Source organism: Rana temporaria, chromosome 1, assembly GCF_905171775.1.
Source record: "Rana temporaria chromosome 1, aRanTem1.1, whole genome shotgun sequence".
Classification (NCBI taxonomy): Eukaryota; Metazoa; Chordata; class Amphibia; order Anura; family Ranidae; genus Rana; species Rana temporaria.
Window position 1 is genome coordinate 72943002 of NC_053489.1, and position 15613 is coordinate 72958614.

Below are 15613 nucleotides of genomic sequence, written 5' to 3' on the forward strand. Positions count from 1 at the left end.
ACAATATTTCCTTCCTATAGTCACCACCTACTGGAAACTTTGAGGCTATGTCACATGATTGTAAAAAGATGATAACTCGTCGACAGAAATGCATTTTTGTTTTTGAAGGGGTGGCGTTCGCTTATAATCCTTGGTAAGACAAAAGCATTCATAGGCTTGGCTTATATAGAAACTAGAATGTATTTCCAGTGAGCATTCATCAAAAATTTTCCTAAAAGTGAATTTAATGATGCTTTTATTAGTTTAATTTGCATACTGTCCCTTATTTGCAAGGTTTTAAATGTATGTATGGGTTTGTTGGTTGGTCCTTCCTCTGGTATCCGTCAAGCATAATGGCATCCTCAGAGCTGGTACAAGTGATGGGCGGAAGGGGCGGATGCCCTAAGCGAAGCAATTTATTGTAGGAAGGTTGCCGCAGTGATGTCAGTGTGCTGTTATACTTTCTGGTTAACAAGTGACTGTGACTACCGCCAGCCACCCCTACAACACTGCAGAGCTGCACCTGCTTGCAAAGACATGCAGAGTGCGCTCCTGCACCCCAGTACAAGCAAAGGACCCGGTCTTTGCTTCCCTGTCAGGTGGAGCCGCGGAATAATCTCTGCCCGACAGGCGCTCTCGAGTCTGGGCGAGACGTGACGTGACGTCTCTTCTTTCAGTGCTCAGTCCCATGCCACCATGTTTCACTGTGACGTCATGCCGCCAGCTGTTCTGGGTTCAGCCAGCATGTCTCCCTATGACTCACTAATAAGCCTGATCTCTCCTCCCTTCTTGAATGAAAGGCTATGCCTCCTGGGATATGTGATGTACATATCCCAGGAGGCAAAGGGAGCACAGGGCATGTAATTCGCCTAGACAAATTACTTGAGAGGGGGGATCAGCATTAAGATTGTTTAATAATAATATCAAATGATAGGTAAAAATGTACATGATTATTTTTTGATCTTGTGTATATTTTAGAGAGGAAGCTTTCAGTGAAGAAAGAGGTGCACGGAAAGGAGTTAAGAAGGTTATGTTGGTTGTAACAGATGGTGAATCTCATGATGGTTATCGATTGCCTAATGTCATTGCTGATTGCGAAAAAGATGGCATTGAAAGATATGGTGTTGCTGTAAGTATATACTTGTAAATGTGTATGTACATTTACTGTACATCTTAAAGGGGTTGTAAAGTCTCAACGTTTTTTAACCCTTAATGCATTCTATACTATGGTGAAAAACCTTCTTTGCTGCAGCGCCCCCCAGACCCCCCCCCCCCCCCCAACCTGAGCCCATTCACTCCAGCAGGGTGCACGAGCCCAGTGGCTCCAGCTGCTGACCCTCATCTCATTGGACATTGGCTCCTGCTGCTGTCAATCAAATCCAGTGACACGGTAGAGGCAGCAGCAGGACTCGGGAGCGTGCCTGCATGGGTGCCCCCCTGGGAAAGAGGCTTTACGTGGAGACACCCGATGAAGAGGAGGGGCCTGGGGCACCCCAGAAGAGGAGGATTGGGGGTTCTCTGTGCAATACCCTTGTACAGAGCAGGCAAGTATAACATGTTTGTTATTTTTATGTAAAAAAATCAGAACCTTTACAATCACTTTACCTATATAATCCTATTCATTTTATAAAATGTCTTATGATGAAAAGTTGTAGTCCTTGTTAGTAACATAGTGAAAAGCAGATTCCTGTACACATCTGTATATGATTGGATATTTAAAGCTGAGTTCCGGCCACAATTTCACTTTTTATATATAAATACCCCTGTAATACACAAGCTTAATGTATTCTAGTAAAGTTAGTCTGTAAACTAAGGTCAGTTTTGTTAGGTTGTTACAGAATTTAGACACTTTATAAAATAGAAATTGACTGGGGCCATCTTAAGTGTGGGCATCATGAAGCCAGACTGTATGACTTCCTGGATTTCAGCCTTGCAGATCTCGCACATGCTCAGTGCTGCACAGCAGTGTAATAGGTTTCAGATCAGGTTTCAGCACCTGTACTGTCCAAGTCAAATGATTCTTCGAGACTGGGGAGTGCACAGACTCCTGGAAAGTTACACCCACTACATTCCCAGGAGTCTGTGCGGTGTAGGTTAGGAAGCTTAAGCACCTAGGTGCAGGAAGTGGGAAGATTAACTATTCTGCCTAGCAACAACACTTTGAAGGCATCTAAAAAAAAAAAAAAAAAATTTCTTAAAGGACTAATGACATTTTTTTAAAACTACTGATGTAATTTTATATTTATGGGTGGAACTCCACTTTAAAGTGAGAATTGTTCACAATTTTTTAAAGATTCTCAAATCCTTTAGTAAATCATTCCATTTAAATCCACATTAAGGTGTATCCAACCCCTCCATAATGCAAAGCTCCCAACTGTTCCTGAATTCAAGAGACTGTCCCTGATTTGGAACAAAGTCCCTCTGTCACTCTTTCCTCCTCACTTGTCCCTCATTTTGGTCTGATCTATATAGTTGTATATAAATTGCACTTTTTATCTTTCAAAAAGTGTTTCCCAGCGCTAAATCTTTCATCCAACTTCTAAATTGCTCCATTTGTAAATTTCAAAAGCCAATTTAAAGAGGTAAAAAAAAAGCAGTTGTGGGTTTAACTAATCATTTTTTTTACAATTCTCATTTAAGGGGGTGTGGCATGGGGTGTGTCCTTTGCCTACATACTTTTGCTAATAGGTGTCACTCATTCCCATCTAAAAAAGTTGGGAGGTATGCGTAATGTGAAATATTGCACCTTATCAGTCGTTAGATATAGGGACTGCATTAGCTCTCTTTTTTCTGACTCTCCTTTCCTTTTCTTCACCTTTCTGTCCTAGGGTGACAATGGTCTGTACTGTATCTATGTAGGAGTAGTGTTGTCACCTTATAACAGGAAGTGTGTTAGGACTACAGAATGCCTCTACAGACCAAAAGGAAGTCCATTGTTAAAGTGATTGTAAAGTCTAATTTTTTATTTATTTATTGTTAAAAATAACAAACATGTTATACTTACCTTCTCTGTGTAGTGGTTTTGCACAGACCAGCCCAGATCCTCCTCTTCTCAGGTCCCCCTTCGGTGCTCCTGGCCCCTCCCTCATGTTGAGTGCTGCCACAGCAGGCAGCTTGCTATTCGGGTACGGGTTCAGGTAAGTATTGGGGAGCTGAGGGGGGCTGCTGCACACAGAAGACTTTTTATCATTATCATAATGCATAGAATGCACCTTCTGCCTTTACAATCACTGCCGACCTCAATGCTCTGTCTACCTGGGCGACTAAGTGGCAGATGAGGTTTAATGTTGATAAATGTAAAGTTATGCACTTGGGGGCTAAGAATATGCATGCATCATACATACTAGGCGGAGTACAACTGGGGGGATCCGTAATGGAGAAGGATCTGGGGGTTTTAGTTGATCATAAGCTCAATAATGGCATGCAATGCCAAGCTGCGGTTTCCAAAGCGAGCAAAGTCCTTTTTTGTATTAAGAGAGGTATGGACTCCAGAGAGAGTGATATCATTTTGCCCCTGTACAAATCATTAGTAAGACCTCATCTGGAATATGCAGTTCAGTTTTGGGCCCCAGTTCTCAAAAAGGATATCGGAGAACTGGAGAAAGTGTAGAGAAGGGCAACCAAACTGATAAGAGGGATGGAGGAGCTCAGCTATGGGGAAAGATTAGAAGAACGAAATGTATTCACTCTTGAGAAGAGGAGAATTAGGGGGGATATGATCAACATGTACAAATATATAATGGGTCCATATAGTGAACTTGGTGTTGAGTTATTCACTTTACGGTCAACACTGAGGACAAGGGGGCACTCTTTACGTCTAGAGGAAAAGAGATTTCATCTCCAAATACGGAAAGGTTTTTTCACAGTAAGAGCTGTTCAAATGTGGAACAGACTCCCTCCAGAGGTGGTTCTGGCCAGCTCAGTAGATTGCTTTAAGAAAGGTCTGGATATTTTCCTAAATGTACAGAATATAACTGAGTACTAAGATTTGTAGGTAAAGTTGATCCAGGGTAAATCCGATTGCCTCTCGGGGGATCAGGAAGTAATTTTTTCCCCTGCTGTAGCAAATTGGATCATGCTCTGTTGGGGTTTTTTTGCCTTCCTCTGGATCAACTGTGGGTATGGAGTTGGGTGTATGGGATTGTACTGTGTTTTATATTTTGTTTGTTTATTTTTATTTTTTGTGGTTGGACTGGATGGACTTGTGTCTTTTTTCAACCTGACTAACTATATAACTATGTAACTATATGGTTTACATGTACTTTATTAATTCAGGGCCTGTAGCATACTCAAATAAAAATTATAGCAGCATAAACGCCCTGTGGGGGGAACAGGCTTTACTGGTATTGGCTGCGGTAAACTATGCATGAAACATGGGGTTCCAAGCAGGGCCGGCCTTTGCGGTGTGCGGGTTGTGCGGTCGCTCAGGGCGCCATAGCAACATGGGCGCCTGACGACCTGCACAGATTCCGATGGTCACAGTCAGATTCGGCGGCGCAGCGCGGCCCCCCTCCCCCCCTGCGTGACTGAATAAGACTTAGCGCCGTTAGCGGGCGCCGGGAGGCAGCGGCAGACACACAGCAGGCATGGAGGGTGCAAGTCGCACCCGAGCGAGCCGTCAGCACACCCGAGACCCGGCAGCAATAACCCCCCTTCCCTTTGCAGCGCCGCGGGTCTGATGAGTCTCAGCTGCCTGTGACTGTCTGTCTCAGTCACAGGCAGCCCGGCACAGTGCACTGAGTGCAGCCGCCTCCCCCTTTTCCTGTGCTGTGTGTGTGCAGCACGTGGCTCAAATGATCTGTATTGTGTGCGATTGTGGGGGGGTCTGTATTGTGTGTGGGGGGGGGGGGTCTGTAGGGGGTTCTGCATTGTGGGGGGTCTGTATTGTGTGTGTGTGTGTGGGGGGGGGTTCTGCATTGTGTGTGGGGGGGGGGGGGTTCTGCATTGTGGGGGGTCTGTATTGTGTGGGGGGTCTGTATTGTGTGTGGTTCTGCCTTGTGGGGGGGTCTGTATTGTGTGGGGGGGGGGTTCTGCATTGTGGGGGGTCTGTATTGTGTGTGTGTGTGTGGGGGGTTCTGCATTGTGGGGGAGTCTGTATTGTGTGGGGGGGGTCTGTATTGTGTGTGGGGGGGGGGGGGTTTCTGCATTGTGGGGGGTCTGTATTGTGTGTGTGTGGGGGGGTTCTGCATTGTGGGGGGGTCTGTATTGTGTGTGGTTCTGCATTGTGGGGGGTCTGTATTGTGTGTGGGGGGGGGGGTTCTGCATTGTGGGGGGGTCTGTATTGTGTGTGGTTCTGCATTGTGGGGGGTGGTCTGTATTGTGGGGGGGTCTGTATTGTGGGGGGGGGGGTATGTATTGTAGGGGGGAGGGGGTTCTGTACTGTAGGGGGGAGAGGGTCATGTATTGTAGGGGGGAGGGGGTTCTGCATTGTGGGGGGATCTGTATTGTGTGTGGGTGGGTCTGTATTGTAAGGGGGGTTTGCACTGTAGGGGGGACTGTAGGGGGATGGGTCTGCACTGTAGGGGGAGACTGTAGGGAGGTCTGCGTGACATGCAGGGTGTCCAGAACGGTTAGAGGGGTGTCTGTGTAACATATAGGTGTCTAGAGCTGTGGGGGGCTGTGAATTGTAAAGTGATGCAGGGTGTTGTATAATGTAAAGGGGTCCAGAGGTGCAGTTGTGGAGAGGGGTACACAGTAATGACAGAGATATTAAAGGATGCAGGGGGCACAGTGGGATTTTAAATTTTACCGTGGGGGCAGATATAGGATCTGTCCCGGGTGCCAAATGCTCTAGGTACAGCCAGGCCACAGGCGGCTGTCCCTGCCTTGTTAGGATCGGAGATCACTGTCACTGGCAGTCTGTGGGTTATTCATTAAGATTGCCGCCGCTCGGCAACAGTGCGGCGGCCATCTTTAAAACTGGACAAAGTACTGGCAGGCCACAGGCGTGGGCGGCTGTCCTTGCCTTGCTATGAGGAGCAGGAATGAGGAGCTCATATGCCATGCGCACTGAGAAGACAAAGGAGCGCAAGAATCCACAGAAGCAGGTGGCAGATGTAAAAACTTTTTTCTGTAAGTAAATTATTTTTTTATAAATGCAGTGTACTGCTTATTGTCTGTTTTTGTATTTTCCTATTTAAATAGGGTGTTTCTTAAAGGAACAGTAATTACAAAAGTTAAAAAATACTTTATTGTAATTATGTTTGATATTTGATAGTAAATTTACAGGTAGTGTTATTATACCATGTGATTTATTTTATATGTGGCGTTATTATAGCGTGTGATATACAGTATAGGTGGCGTTATTATGTGAATAAAAGTTGTATTTTTATCATAGCTTGTAATCTGTTTTTTGGGAATGGAAGGCTTTAAATGGAGCCGGTATTGGAGAAAGGTGTGGACACTGAAAGGGCGTGGTTATGGAGGGGTGTGGTTACTGAGGGGCGTGGTCACTAGAGGGCGCTGTAAATCTTTCTCGCACAGGGCGCCTAAAGGCCTAAGGCCGGCCCTGGTTCCAAGGAACAGTCCAAGCAGGTTTGCACTGTTATTCAGCAAGGCGACAGTTCTCAATACAGGAGGGCATTGTACAGCAAGTCCATAAGGCAAACAAAACCTCTGCTTGTGTGAGCAAGCATCTAAATTCAGGTCAGTTCTAGACTAACAGGATGTCCTTAATGGGTTCTCCAATACAAGCCGCTTTTGTACCTTTTGTCGGCACTCAACCCTTTTACCCAGCAGATACATTTGGCAGAGGTAACAACAGAAAGAGAGAAAGTGAGAATATCATCCACAAGTTAATTTATTTCAGTAATTTAATTCAAAAAGTGAAATTCATATATAATATAGATTCATAACACAGAGTGATATATTTCAAGCATTTCTTTCTTTTAATTTTGATAATTATGGCTTACAGCTATTGAAAACCCCAAATTCAGTATCTCAGAGAATTTGAATATTGTGAAAAAGTTCAATATTGTAGATTCATGGTGTCACACTTTAATCAGCTAATTAACTCAAAACACATACAAAGGTTTCCTGAGCCTTTAAATTGTCTCTCAGTCTGGTTCAGAAGGCAGTCATTGACACCCTCAACAAGGAGGGCAAGTCACAAAAGGTCACTGCTGAAGAAGCTGGCTCTTCACAGAGTGCTGTATCCAAGCATCTTAATGGAAAATCGACTGGAAGGAAAAAGTGTGGTAGAAAAAGGTACAAAAACAACATAGATAATCACAGCTTTGAGAGGATTGTGAAGTAAAGGCCATTCAAGATTTTGGGGGAGATTCACAAGGAGTGGACTACAGCTGGTGTCAGTGCTTCAAGAGCCACCACACACAGACGTATCCAGGACATAGGCATCAACTGTGGCATTCCTTGTGTCAAGCCACGCCTGAACCAGAGACAAAGTCAGAAGCTTCTTACCTGGGCTAAAGATAAAAAGGACTGGACTGTTGCTCAGTGGTCCAAAGTCCTCTTTTTGGATAAAAGAAAAGTAAATTCTCCATTTCATTTGGAAATCAATGGCCCGGAGTCTAAGGGAAGAGTAAAGAGGCACAGAATTTAAGTTGCATGAGGTCCAGTGTAAAGTTTCCACAGTCAGTTATGATTTGGGGAGCCATGTCACCTGGTGTTGGTCCACTGTGTTTTATTAAGTCCAAAGTTAGTGGAGCCCTTTACCAGGAAATTCTAGAGCACTTCACACTTCCCTCTAACCAGGTTTATGGAGATGCTGATTTAATTTTCCAGCAGGACTTGGCACCTGCCCACAAAAGTTCCAATACCTGGTTTAATGATCATGCTTGATTGGCCAGCAAATTAGTCTGCCATAAACCCCATAGAGCAGTGGTGGGCAAACTACGGCCCGCGGGCCGTATACGGCCCGGCGGACCTTTTAATCCGGCCCACGGACAGTTTGTTAAAACAAGGCACTTTTCCCCTGTACGTAAATGTAAGGGAAAGGTGCCAGTAAAAATGGCGGCGATCGGCTCAGGGTCAGAACTGCGCATGTGCAATTCCCGGAAATACCCGAGAAGATCCGATGCTGAGCCGCCGAGTCTACCTGCTGCCCAGCCCACCTGCCCGTGCAGCCAATGCAGTGAGCGCATTTTCCCGCCAGCCTATGAACAGGCAGACAGGACGGAGGAGCCAGAGAGATCTGAGAGTCACGGTCTGTGACCTGAGCGGCTGCGGAGGGAGCCTGACCAGTCGGGACTGGTGGACTGGATAACAGAGCCCCACCGGAGCAACGGACGGACCCCTGCCAGTGCCTGCCCGACTGAGTGAGTAAAGTTTGTGGAGCCTGCTGCCCGCCGTTGACTGTGTGTGAGGGTAAGCAGGGAGACAGCCAGGCTGGAATGATTAATTGATGGTGGAGGGAGGAGGGGGCTCAGGTGGACCTACCACAGGTCCACCTGAGCCCCCTCCACCATCAATAAATCTTTCCAGCCTGGCTGCCTCCCTGCTCACCCTCACACGGACAGGATACAGGAGATATCGGAGACAACAGAGAGATTGCATACAATGATTTTGTACAATCTCACCACTGCCATTTTTGTCTGTTAACTGCTGCCTGTGCCTGTCTGACAGCACTCTGCGTGGTTGCTATTAAAAATGCTCTATTTTAGCTAATTTTTTAACAGCATGCATGGTGTTTTCAGTTACCTGAACTTGATGTGCTAATTAAAAGAAAACCCCTTATTCTGATGAGCAATTAGCTTGTGGATTATCAGTGATTTTAGGTATAATGGTGCTGTTAACCATTACAGGGTTTCTGCTGTCAGACAGGCACAGGCAGCAGTTTCCAGACAAAAATGGCAGTGGTGAGATTGTTCAAAATCATTGTATGCAATCTCTGTCTGCTGTCTCTGATATCTCCTGTATCCTGTCCGTGTGAGGGTTTTGTAAAATAACTATTTTTATGCTTTTCTACCTTAAAGCGGTAGTCCACCCAAAAATCACCTTTTTGCAGTTAGATCCAGCATACTGCTGACATCTGCAGTATGCTGGTCTTTTTTATTTTATTTTGGTACTTATCGTTATAGCCGTATCTCTTCTATGCCTCCGAGCGGGGATTACTTCCTGGTATAGGCATTCCCTTCAAGACAAGCAAGTTGAGTTTAGCCTTTTGGCCCGGCCCGGCCCTCCAAAATATTTTTAGTTTCTCATGTGGCCCCATCGAAAAAATAATTGCCCACCCTTGCCATAGAGAATCTGTGGGTATTGTCAAGAGGAAGATGAGAGTCACCAGACCCAAGAATGCAGACTAGCTTAAGGACGCTATCAAAGCTTCCATAATGCCACAGGCTGATCACTTCCTTGCCACGCCGCATTGATGCAGTAATTCATGCAAAAGAAGCCCCGAGCAACTATTGAGTGCATACTATTAATCTTATTTAGAATTATAATATAAATCTATGTAATTATAATATAATATAAATATAATTATACTATATATAAATGTATATAATATATGAGTTTCCCTTTTTGAATTGAATTACTGAAATAATTAACTTTTTGGTGACATTTTATTTTTTTGAGGTGCACCATAAGCTAAGACTAAAAATAAAGGACTGGTTAACGGGTAAGATGTGGACCGAGGTATGGAGACTTATTCCCACCCAAAGCTATGTAAAGTCTTCAGGTTCCAAGACTGAGAACAGAATATATTAAGAACAGGAAAACAAGTTTTTTTTCTCCATATCAGACATCAACTCTGGAGCCTCTCACAATGTGCATGTGTGAAACCTAAGTGACACATTCACACTCTGTCCACAGCCAGTGCCTCACACCCAACTTTCACACCTACTTTAGGTAAATTCTGAGGCCCCGTACACACGGCCGAGGAACTCGACGTGCCAAACACATCGAGTTCCTCAGCGAGTTCAGCCCTGAAGCCGCCGAGCAGCCCGGCGGGCCGAGTTCTCCCATAGAACAACGACAAAATAGAGAACATGTTCTCTATTTTCTCGACGAGTTCCTCGGCGGCTCCATCGGGCCGAAAGTGTACACACGACAGAGTTTCTCGGCAGAATCCGGCTCTGACCGAGTTTCTCGCTGAATTCTGCCGAGAAACTCTGTCGTGTGTACGGGGCCTCACACTTATAACAGGTTTACTTTTGGAGTCTGGGAACTATTTGAAGATAAGGAGTTTGTAAATTGGAAAAGTTAGGATAGTTGCTGGTATGTTTTCATTTATTGGTTAAAATAAGGTGAAAATGACTGAAATATTGCTGTAAACATAAAAAAAAATAAAAAAAGTACAAAGGTCAAAATAAACAAAACAATGCATAGTCATTTGTGCATGTATTGCATATATGTATATAATATAATGTTTTATCATTTTAGATTCTTGGTTACTACAACAGAGGAAACATAAGTACAGAAAAATTGGTTAATGAGATTAAATCTATTGCAAGTGACCCAAAAGAGAAACATTTCTTTAATGTGTCGGATGAGTTGGTTCTTTCAACAATTGCGGAATCACTGGGAGAACGGATATTTGCTCTTGAAGGTACCGAAAACAAAAGTAAAAGATATGTGGGCTGCCACAATTTAACTATGACTGCACATGGACAAGTGTGTAAAACACACACGTGTGTTTTTATGTCCAACGAGCAAACCTCAAAAATGTCCAAATATCTAAATGATCCATCCCAATGTCTATGTTACCTCCCCTTACTCAAACTCTTAACTTAACCCTTACAATTTACTACTAGCATTTAAAACTAAAAAACATCTAAAGCCAAAACCATTTTTTAATTTGGATTGACTGGGGAAGTCTTATGCCGCATACAGACGGTCGTTTTTTGTGATGAAAAAAAAAATACGTTTTAAAAAACGTCATTTAAAGTGATAGTGTGTGGGCAAAACGTCGTTTTATGTCTTCAAAAAAACGACAAAAAAAATTCGAACATGCTTGAATTTTTTGTGTCGTTTTTCAAAACGTTGTTTTTTACTTCACAGAAATTGACCGTGTGTAGCAAAAAACGACGTTTAAAACAATGTTTTTACACCCACGCATGCCCAGAAGCTAGTTATGAAGCAAGCTTCAATGGAAAAAAGTGGTGAAACGTAACCTCGCTTTGCTAGAGCATTGTGAAAAAACGATGGTGTGTAGGCAACTTCGTCTTTGAAAATTATGTTTCAAAAACGTCGTTTTATTTCATGATTTAAAACGTTTTTTTTCATCACAAAAAACGACCGTCTGTACGCGGCATTAAGCCAATCATAGATGGATCCAAATTTGGCTAGTTCAGCAGGGACCGGTCGAATTTCGATCCCCTCGGTTAGAATACAATAGCTCTGTGTTAAGATAGAAAACTGAACCATTTTTTGATGGGGAAATGCATCATGTATGGTCTGTCTAAAGGCCGCACACACGGTCGGACTTTCGCCCAACAAACTTCAAAATCTGCAAGTTTTCACATTTGTCCGACTGTGTGTATGCTCCATCGGACCAACTTTTTCGGGTTTCGTCGGACAAAAAGTTTGTTCTGCAAACGGACAATCTTTACGACAACAAAAGTCTGATGGTGCCTAGTCTGACCGTGTGTACAGCAAAGCCATCAGACTTTTGTCCGAAGTACAAACACGCATGCCCAGAACCAATGTTAAAATCAACCAACAATAGCAGAAGTTAACCAAAGTTAACCAAAGAGCAGAAAAGAGCAGAAAAGACACGTGATGTTGGGAAAGTTTTAGAAAAGTTTGCAGAAAAGTCCTAGCGTGTGTATGCTATGGGTGTGACCGGACAACTCACTTCGGACAAAACTCCAAGGGAAAATTTGTCGGATGTCCGACCGTGTGTACGAGGCTTTAGTCCTATCCCTGCCACATCAATAGCAGTACGATCATTTAAACAAACTCCTGTCTGCTTTAAAAGACAAACGTTTGTTTATCTTTTATTTAAATATCATGTGACATTAATAATTGCCACTGCCATATGTTATTCTACAAGGCCCCTGCATACAGAAAGTACATAATGATAGTGGAGTTTTAAGTAATCATGAGGCCTAATATGTTCTTTTTAACATGGGTGCAAAAAAAAGTTCCAGCATTGAAAAATGTAAACCTTCATTCAGTTTTTGTTACTTATGTCTGTAAATGCGCTGGGTGGATTTATCCTCTCTTATTGTCCTTGTCACCAGGACTGAAATTAATAGGACATTTTACAATGGTGACACCTGTGCTGGTGACAGCTGGCAAGAGGGGCTTTCCTCCCACTTCCTGTTGTGTCTCCAAGTCATGAAGTAAGGGAAATCTCCAGCAGAGCACAGATTACTAAAAAAATGAAAGAAGTGCTAATTATATACAGTATCTAAGACAGTGGTTCTCAACCTGTCTAGTGCCGTGACCCCTTGATAAAATTTCCCAAGTTGTGGGGACCCCTAACAGTAAAATTATTTTCCTATCGTGAGTTTTTGGCACCCAAGGCAAGACAAGTAATTTGCGCCCCTAACCCACGGACATTTAGCGCTCCCTCCAGTCCCTTCCACTCGTACAGTATTAAAACCCCTTATGGTACATTTTAGGATGTACCACTCATTCTCTTTGTTCTCCTTTCTTTCACTTTTATCTCTCTCTATCCTAATTTCTTGTTTGTTATCCCCATCCCTCTCTAGATGTCTTATTCTTTTTCTCCCTTTTTCTTTGTTTCTCCCCCTCTTTTCCTCTCCCTTTCATGTATTCTCTATTTTTATTACTTCTCTTACTCCCTGGTGGGGAGTATGGGATCAGTGGCAGTGCTGCTGGGGAGTTGGCATCAGCCAACTTAAATGCTCTTGAAGGTCATCGGCTGATCTGAGAACTGTAGTGGGGACTTTTAAGGCAACTATAATCACAGGTAGTGTTACTCACTGTGTCTCCTACTTTGTGGTTTCTCGTAGCAGTGACACCTATGCTAAAATCAGCAGATAGGGTCTCCTCCAGCCCCTCCTACTTCACATTCCTTACCAGTCAGCTGATCTCTAGTCTCTGCCTCCCAGCTATGCCGTGAATGGACGGCTATGAAGAGGCCGAGTGGGCGGCCGCAGGCTTCAGAAACAGCCCAGGTTTTGGGTACCCCTGGCAAATCCTCATTTGACCCCCAAGGGGGTCCCGACCCCCAGGTTGAGAACCACTGATCTAAGACATATTCTTACAAATATACATTCTTGCTCTCCATTATTGAGAAGACTTTTCAGGTTTCTAACATTGCCCTATTTTATCCAAAGATTTAATTATTTTTGGCTTTAGGTATATAACCGATTCCGAGTTTTTTCGGCGGTACTCAGACGCCGATACCCCGCCCCGATACATAAATAGAATACTTGCCGCCGCCCGCCGCCGAACGCCGCCCGCCGCCACGAAACGCCGTAATCCGCCGCCATTCGCCTCATCCCCGCTGCCGCCGACTCTGTAATACGGGCGGGAACATTACAGCTTTGAATAGCTGTAATGATTCGCACCACGCATAGACACTCCCCCTCGCTCGGGTGAACTGTCCAATCCCGAGCGAGGGGGAGTGTCTATACGCAGCGCGGCGCCAATCATAACAGAGATTCAAAGTTGTAATGTTCCCGCCCGTATTACAGAGTCGGCGGCAGCGGGGATGCAGGTAAGCGTGACATGGCTGGATGGGGGGAGACGCTGGATGGGGGGAGACGCTGGCTGGATGGGGGGACGCTGGCTGGATGGGGGGACGCTGGCTGGATGGGGGGACGCTGGCTGGATGGGGGGTGACGCTGGCTGCATAGGGGGACGCTGGCTGGATGGGGGGTGACGCTGGCTGGATGGGGGGTGACGCTGGCTGGATGGGGGGACGCTGGCTGGATGGGGGGTGACGCTGGCTGCATGGGGGGTGACGCTGGCTGCATGGGGGGTGACGCTGGCTGCATGGGGGGTGACGCTGGCTGCATGGGGGGTGACAATGGCTGCATGGAGGGTGACAATGGCTGCATGGGGGGTGACAATGGCTGGGGGAATACATTGCTGGATGGGGGGTGACAATGGCTGCATGGGGGGTGACGCTGGCTGGATGGGGGGTGACGCTGGCTGCATGGGGGGTGACGCTGGCTGCATGGGGGGTGACGCTGGCTGCATGGGGGGTGACGCTGGCTGCATGGGGGGTGACGCTGGCTGCATGGGGGGTGACAATGGCTGGGGGAATACATTGCTGGATGGGGGGTGACGCTGGCTGGATGGGGGGTGACAATGGCTGCATGGGGGGTGACAATGGCTGGGGGAATACATTGCTGGATGGGGGGTGACAATGGCTGGATGGGGGGATACATTGCTGCATGGGGGGGAGACAATGGCTGGATGGGGGGTGACGCTGGCTGGATGGGGGGTGACGCTGGCTGGATGGGGGGTGACGCGGGCTGGATGGGGGGTGACGCTGGCTGCATGGGGGGTGACGCTGGCTGGATGGGGGGTGACGCTGGCTGGATGGGGGGTGACGCTGGCTGGATGGGGGGTGACGCTGGCTGGATGGGGGGTGCCGCTGGCTGGATGGGGGGATACATGGCTGCATCTGTGGGGGGACATCGCTGCATTTGGGGACACATTTTAAAAAAAGTATCGGTATTCGGTATCGGCGACTACTTGAAAAAAAGTATCGGTACTCGTACTCAGTCCTAAAAAAGTGGTATCGGGACAACCCTAACTTTAATTTTACTTTTTTTTATCACTGGGGTTCATACTCACTATTAGGGATGAGCCAGCAGTTCGAGCCAAATGTAAGTATTGAACATTTGCCCGCTCAAGTCGGTTACGACGATAAACTGCAGTCAGGTCGAGACCCCGGTGAGGATGACGAGCATGCAGATGAGCTTCCCTGAGACGGTTTCTGACAGTTTTGCAGAAATTCTTTGGCTATGCAAACCGATTATTGCAGCAGCTGTCTGGGTAGTTGGTCTTAGACGATCTTGGAGGTGAAGATGCTGGATGTGGAGGTCCTGGGCTGGTGTGGTTACACGTGAGGCCGGTTGGATGTACTGCCAAATTCTCTGAAACGCCTTTTGAGACAGATTATGGTAGAGAAATGAACATTCAATTCAAGGGCAACAGCTTTGATGGACACTCCTGCAGTCAGCATTCCAAATGCAGGCTCCCTCAAAACTTGCGACATCTGTGGCATTGTGCTGTGTGATAAAACTGCACATTTTAGAGTGGCCTTTTATTGTGGCCAGCCTAAGGCACAACTGTGCAATAATCATGCTGTCTAATCAGCATCTTGAAATGCCACACCTATGAGGTGGATGGATTATCTCGGCAAAAGAGAAGTGCTCACTAAGGGCCCTTTCACATGTACGGATCCCGTGAGGATCAGCACATTTCTCATCCGCTTGCTCAGCGGGGATCGCTCCGTTGATCCCCGCTGAGCCGGCAGATGACAGGGCGGTCCCCGCACACTGTGCAGGGACCGCCCTGTCAGATCTCCGCTCTCCTCTATGGGGGGATCGGATGAACACGGACCGTCTGTCCATGTTCACCCGATCCGATCCGCAGACGGATGGAAAAATAGTATTTTCCTCCGTCTGCAGAATAGGAGCATAGCGGACACCGATGAGATCGGATGTCAGCGGATGTTCATCCGCTGACACCCGCTATCCCATAGGGATACATGTATGTCCGAAAACGAATGGATGAAATACAGACA

At 45.9% G+C, this 15613-nt stretch overlaps 1 protein-coding gene across 1 annotated transcript in view; it reads left to right on the forward strand.

The window, feature by feature from the left end:
• The window catches only part of ITGA1 (integrin subunit alpha 1), a 209916-nt gene that overhangs the window by 105645 nt on the left and 88658 nt on the right, over positions 1–15613 (forward strand). The window contains exons 8-9 of the mRNA XM_040339304.1: positions 958–1108; positions 10321–10486. Of these exons, the coding sequence (XP_040195238.1) occupies positions 958–1108; positions 10321–10486 (317 nt within the window). The remainder of the gene's footprint in view (positions 1–957; positions 1109–10320; positions 10487–15613) is intronic.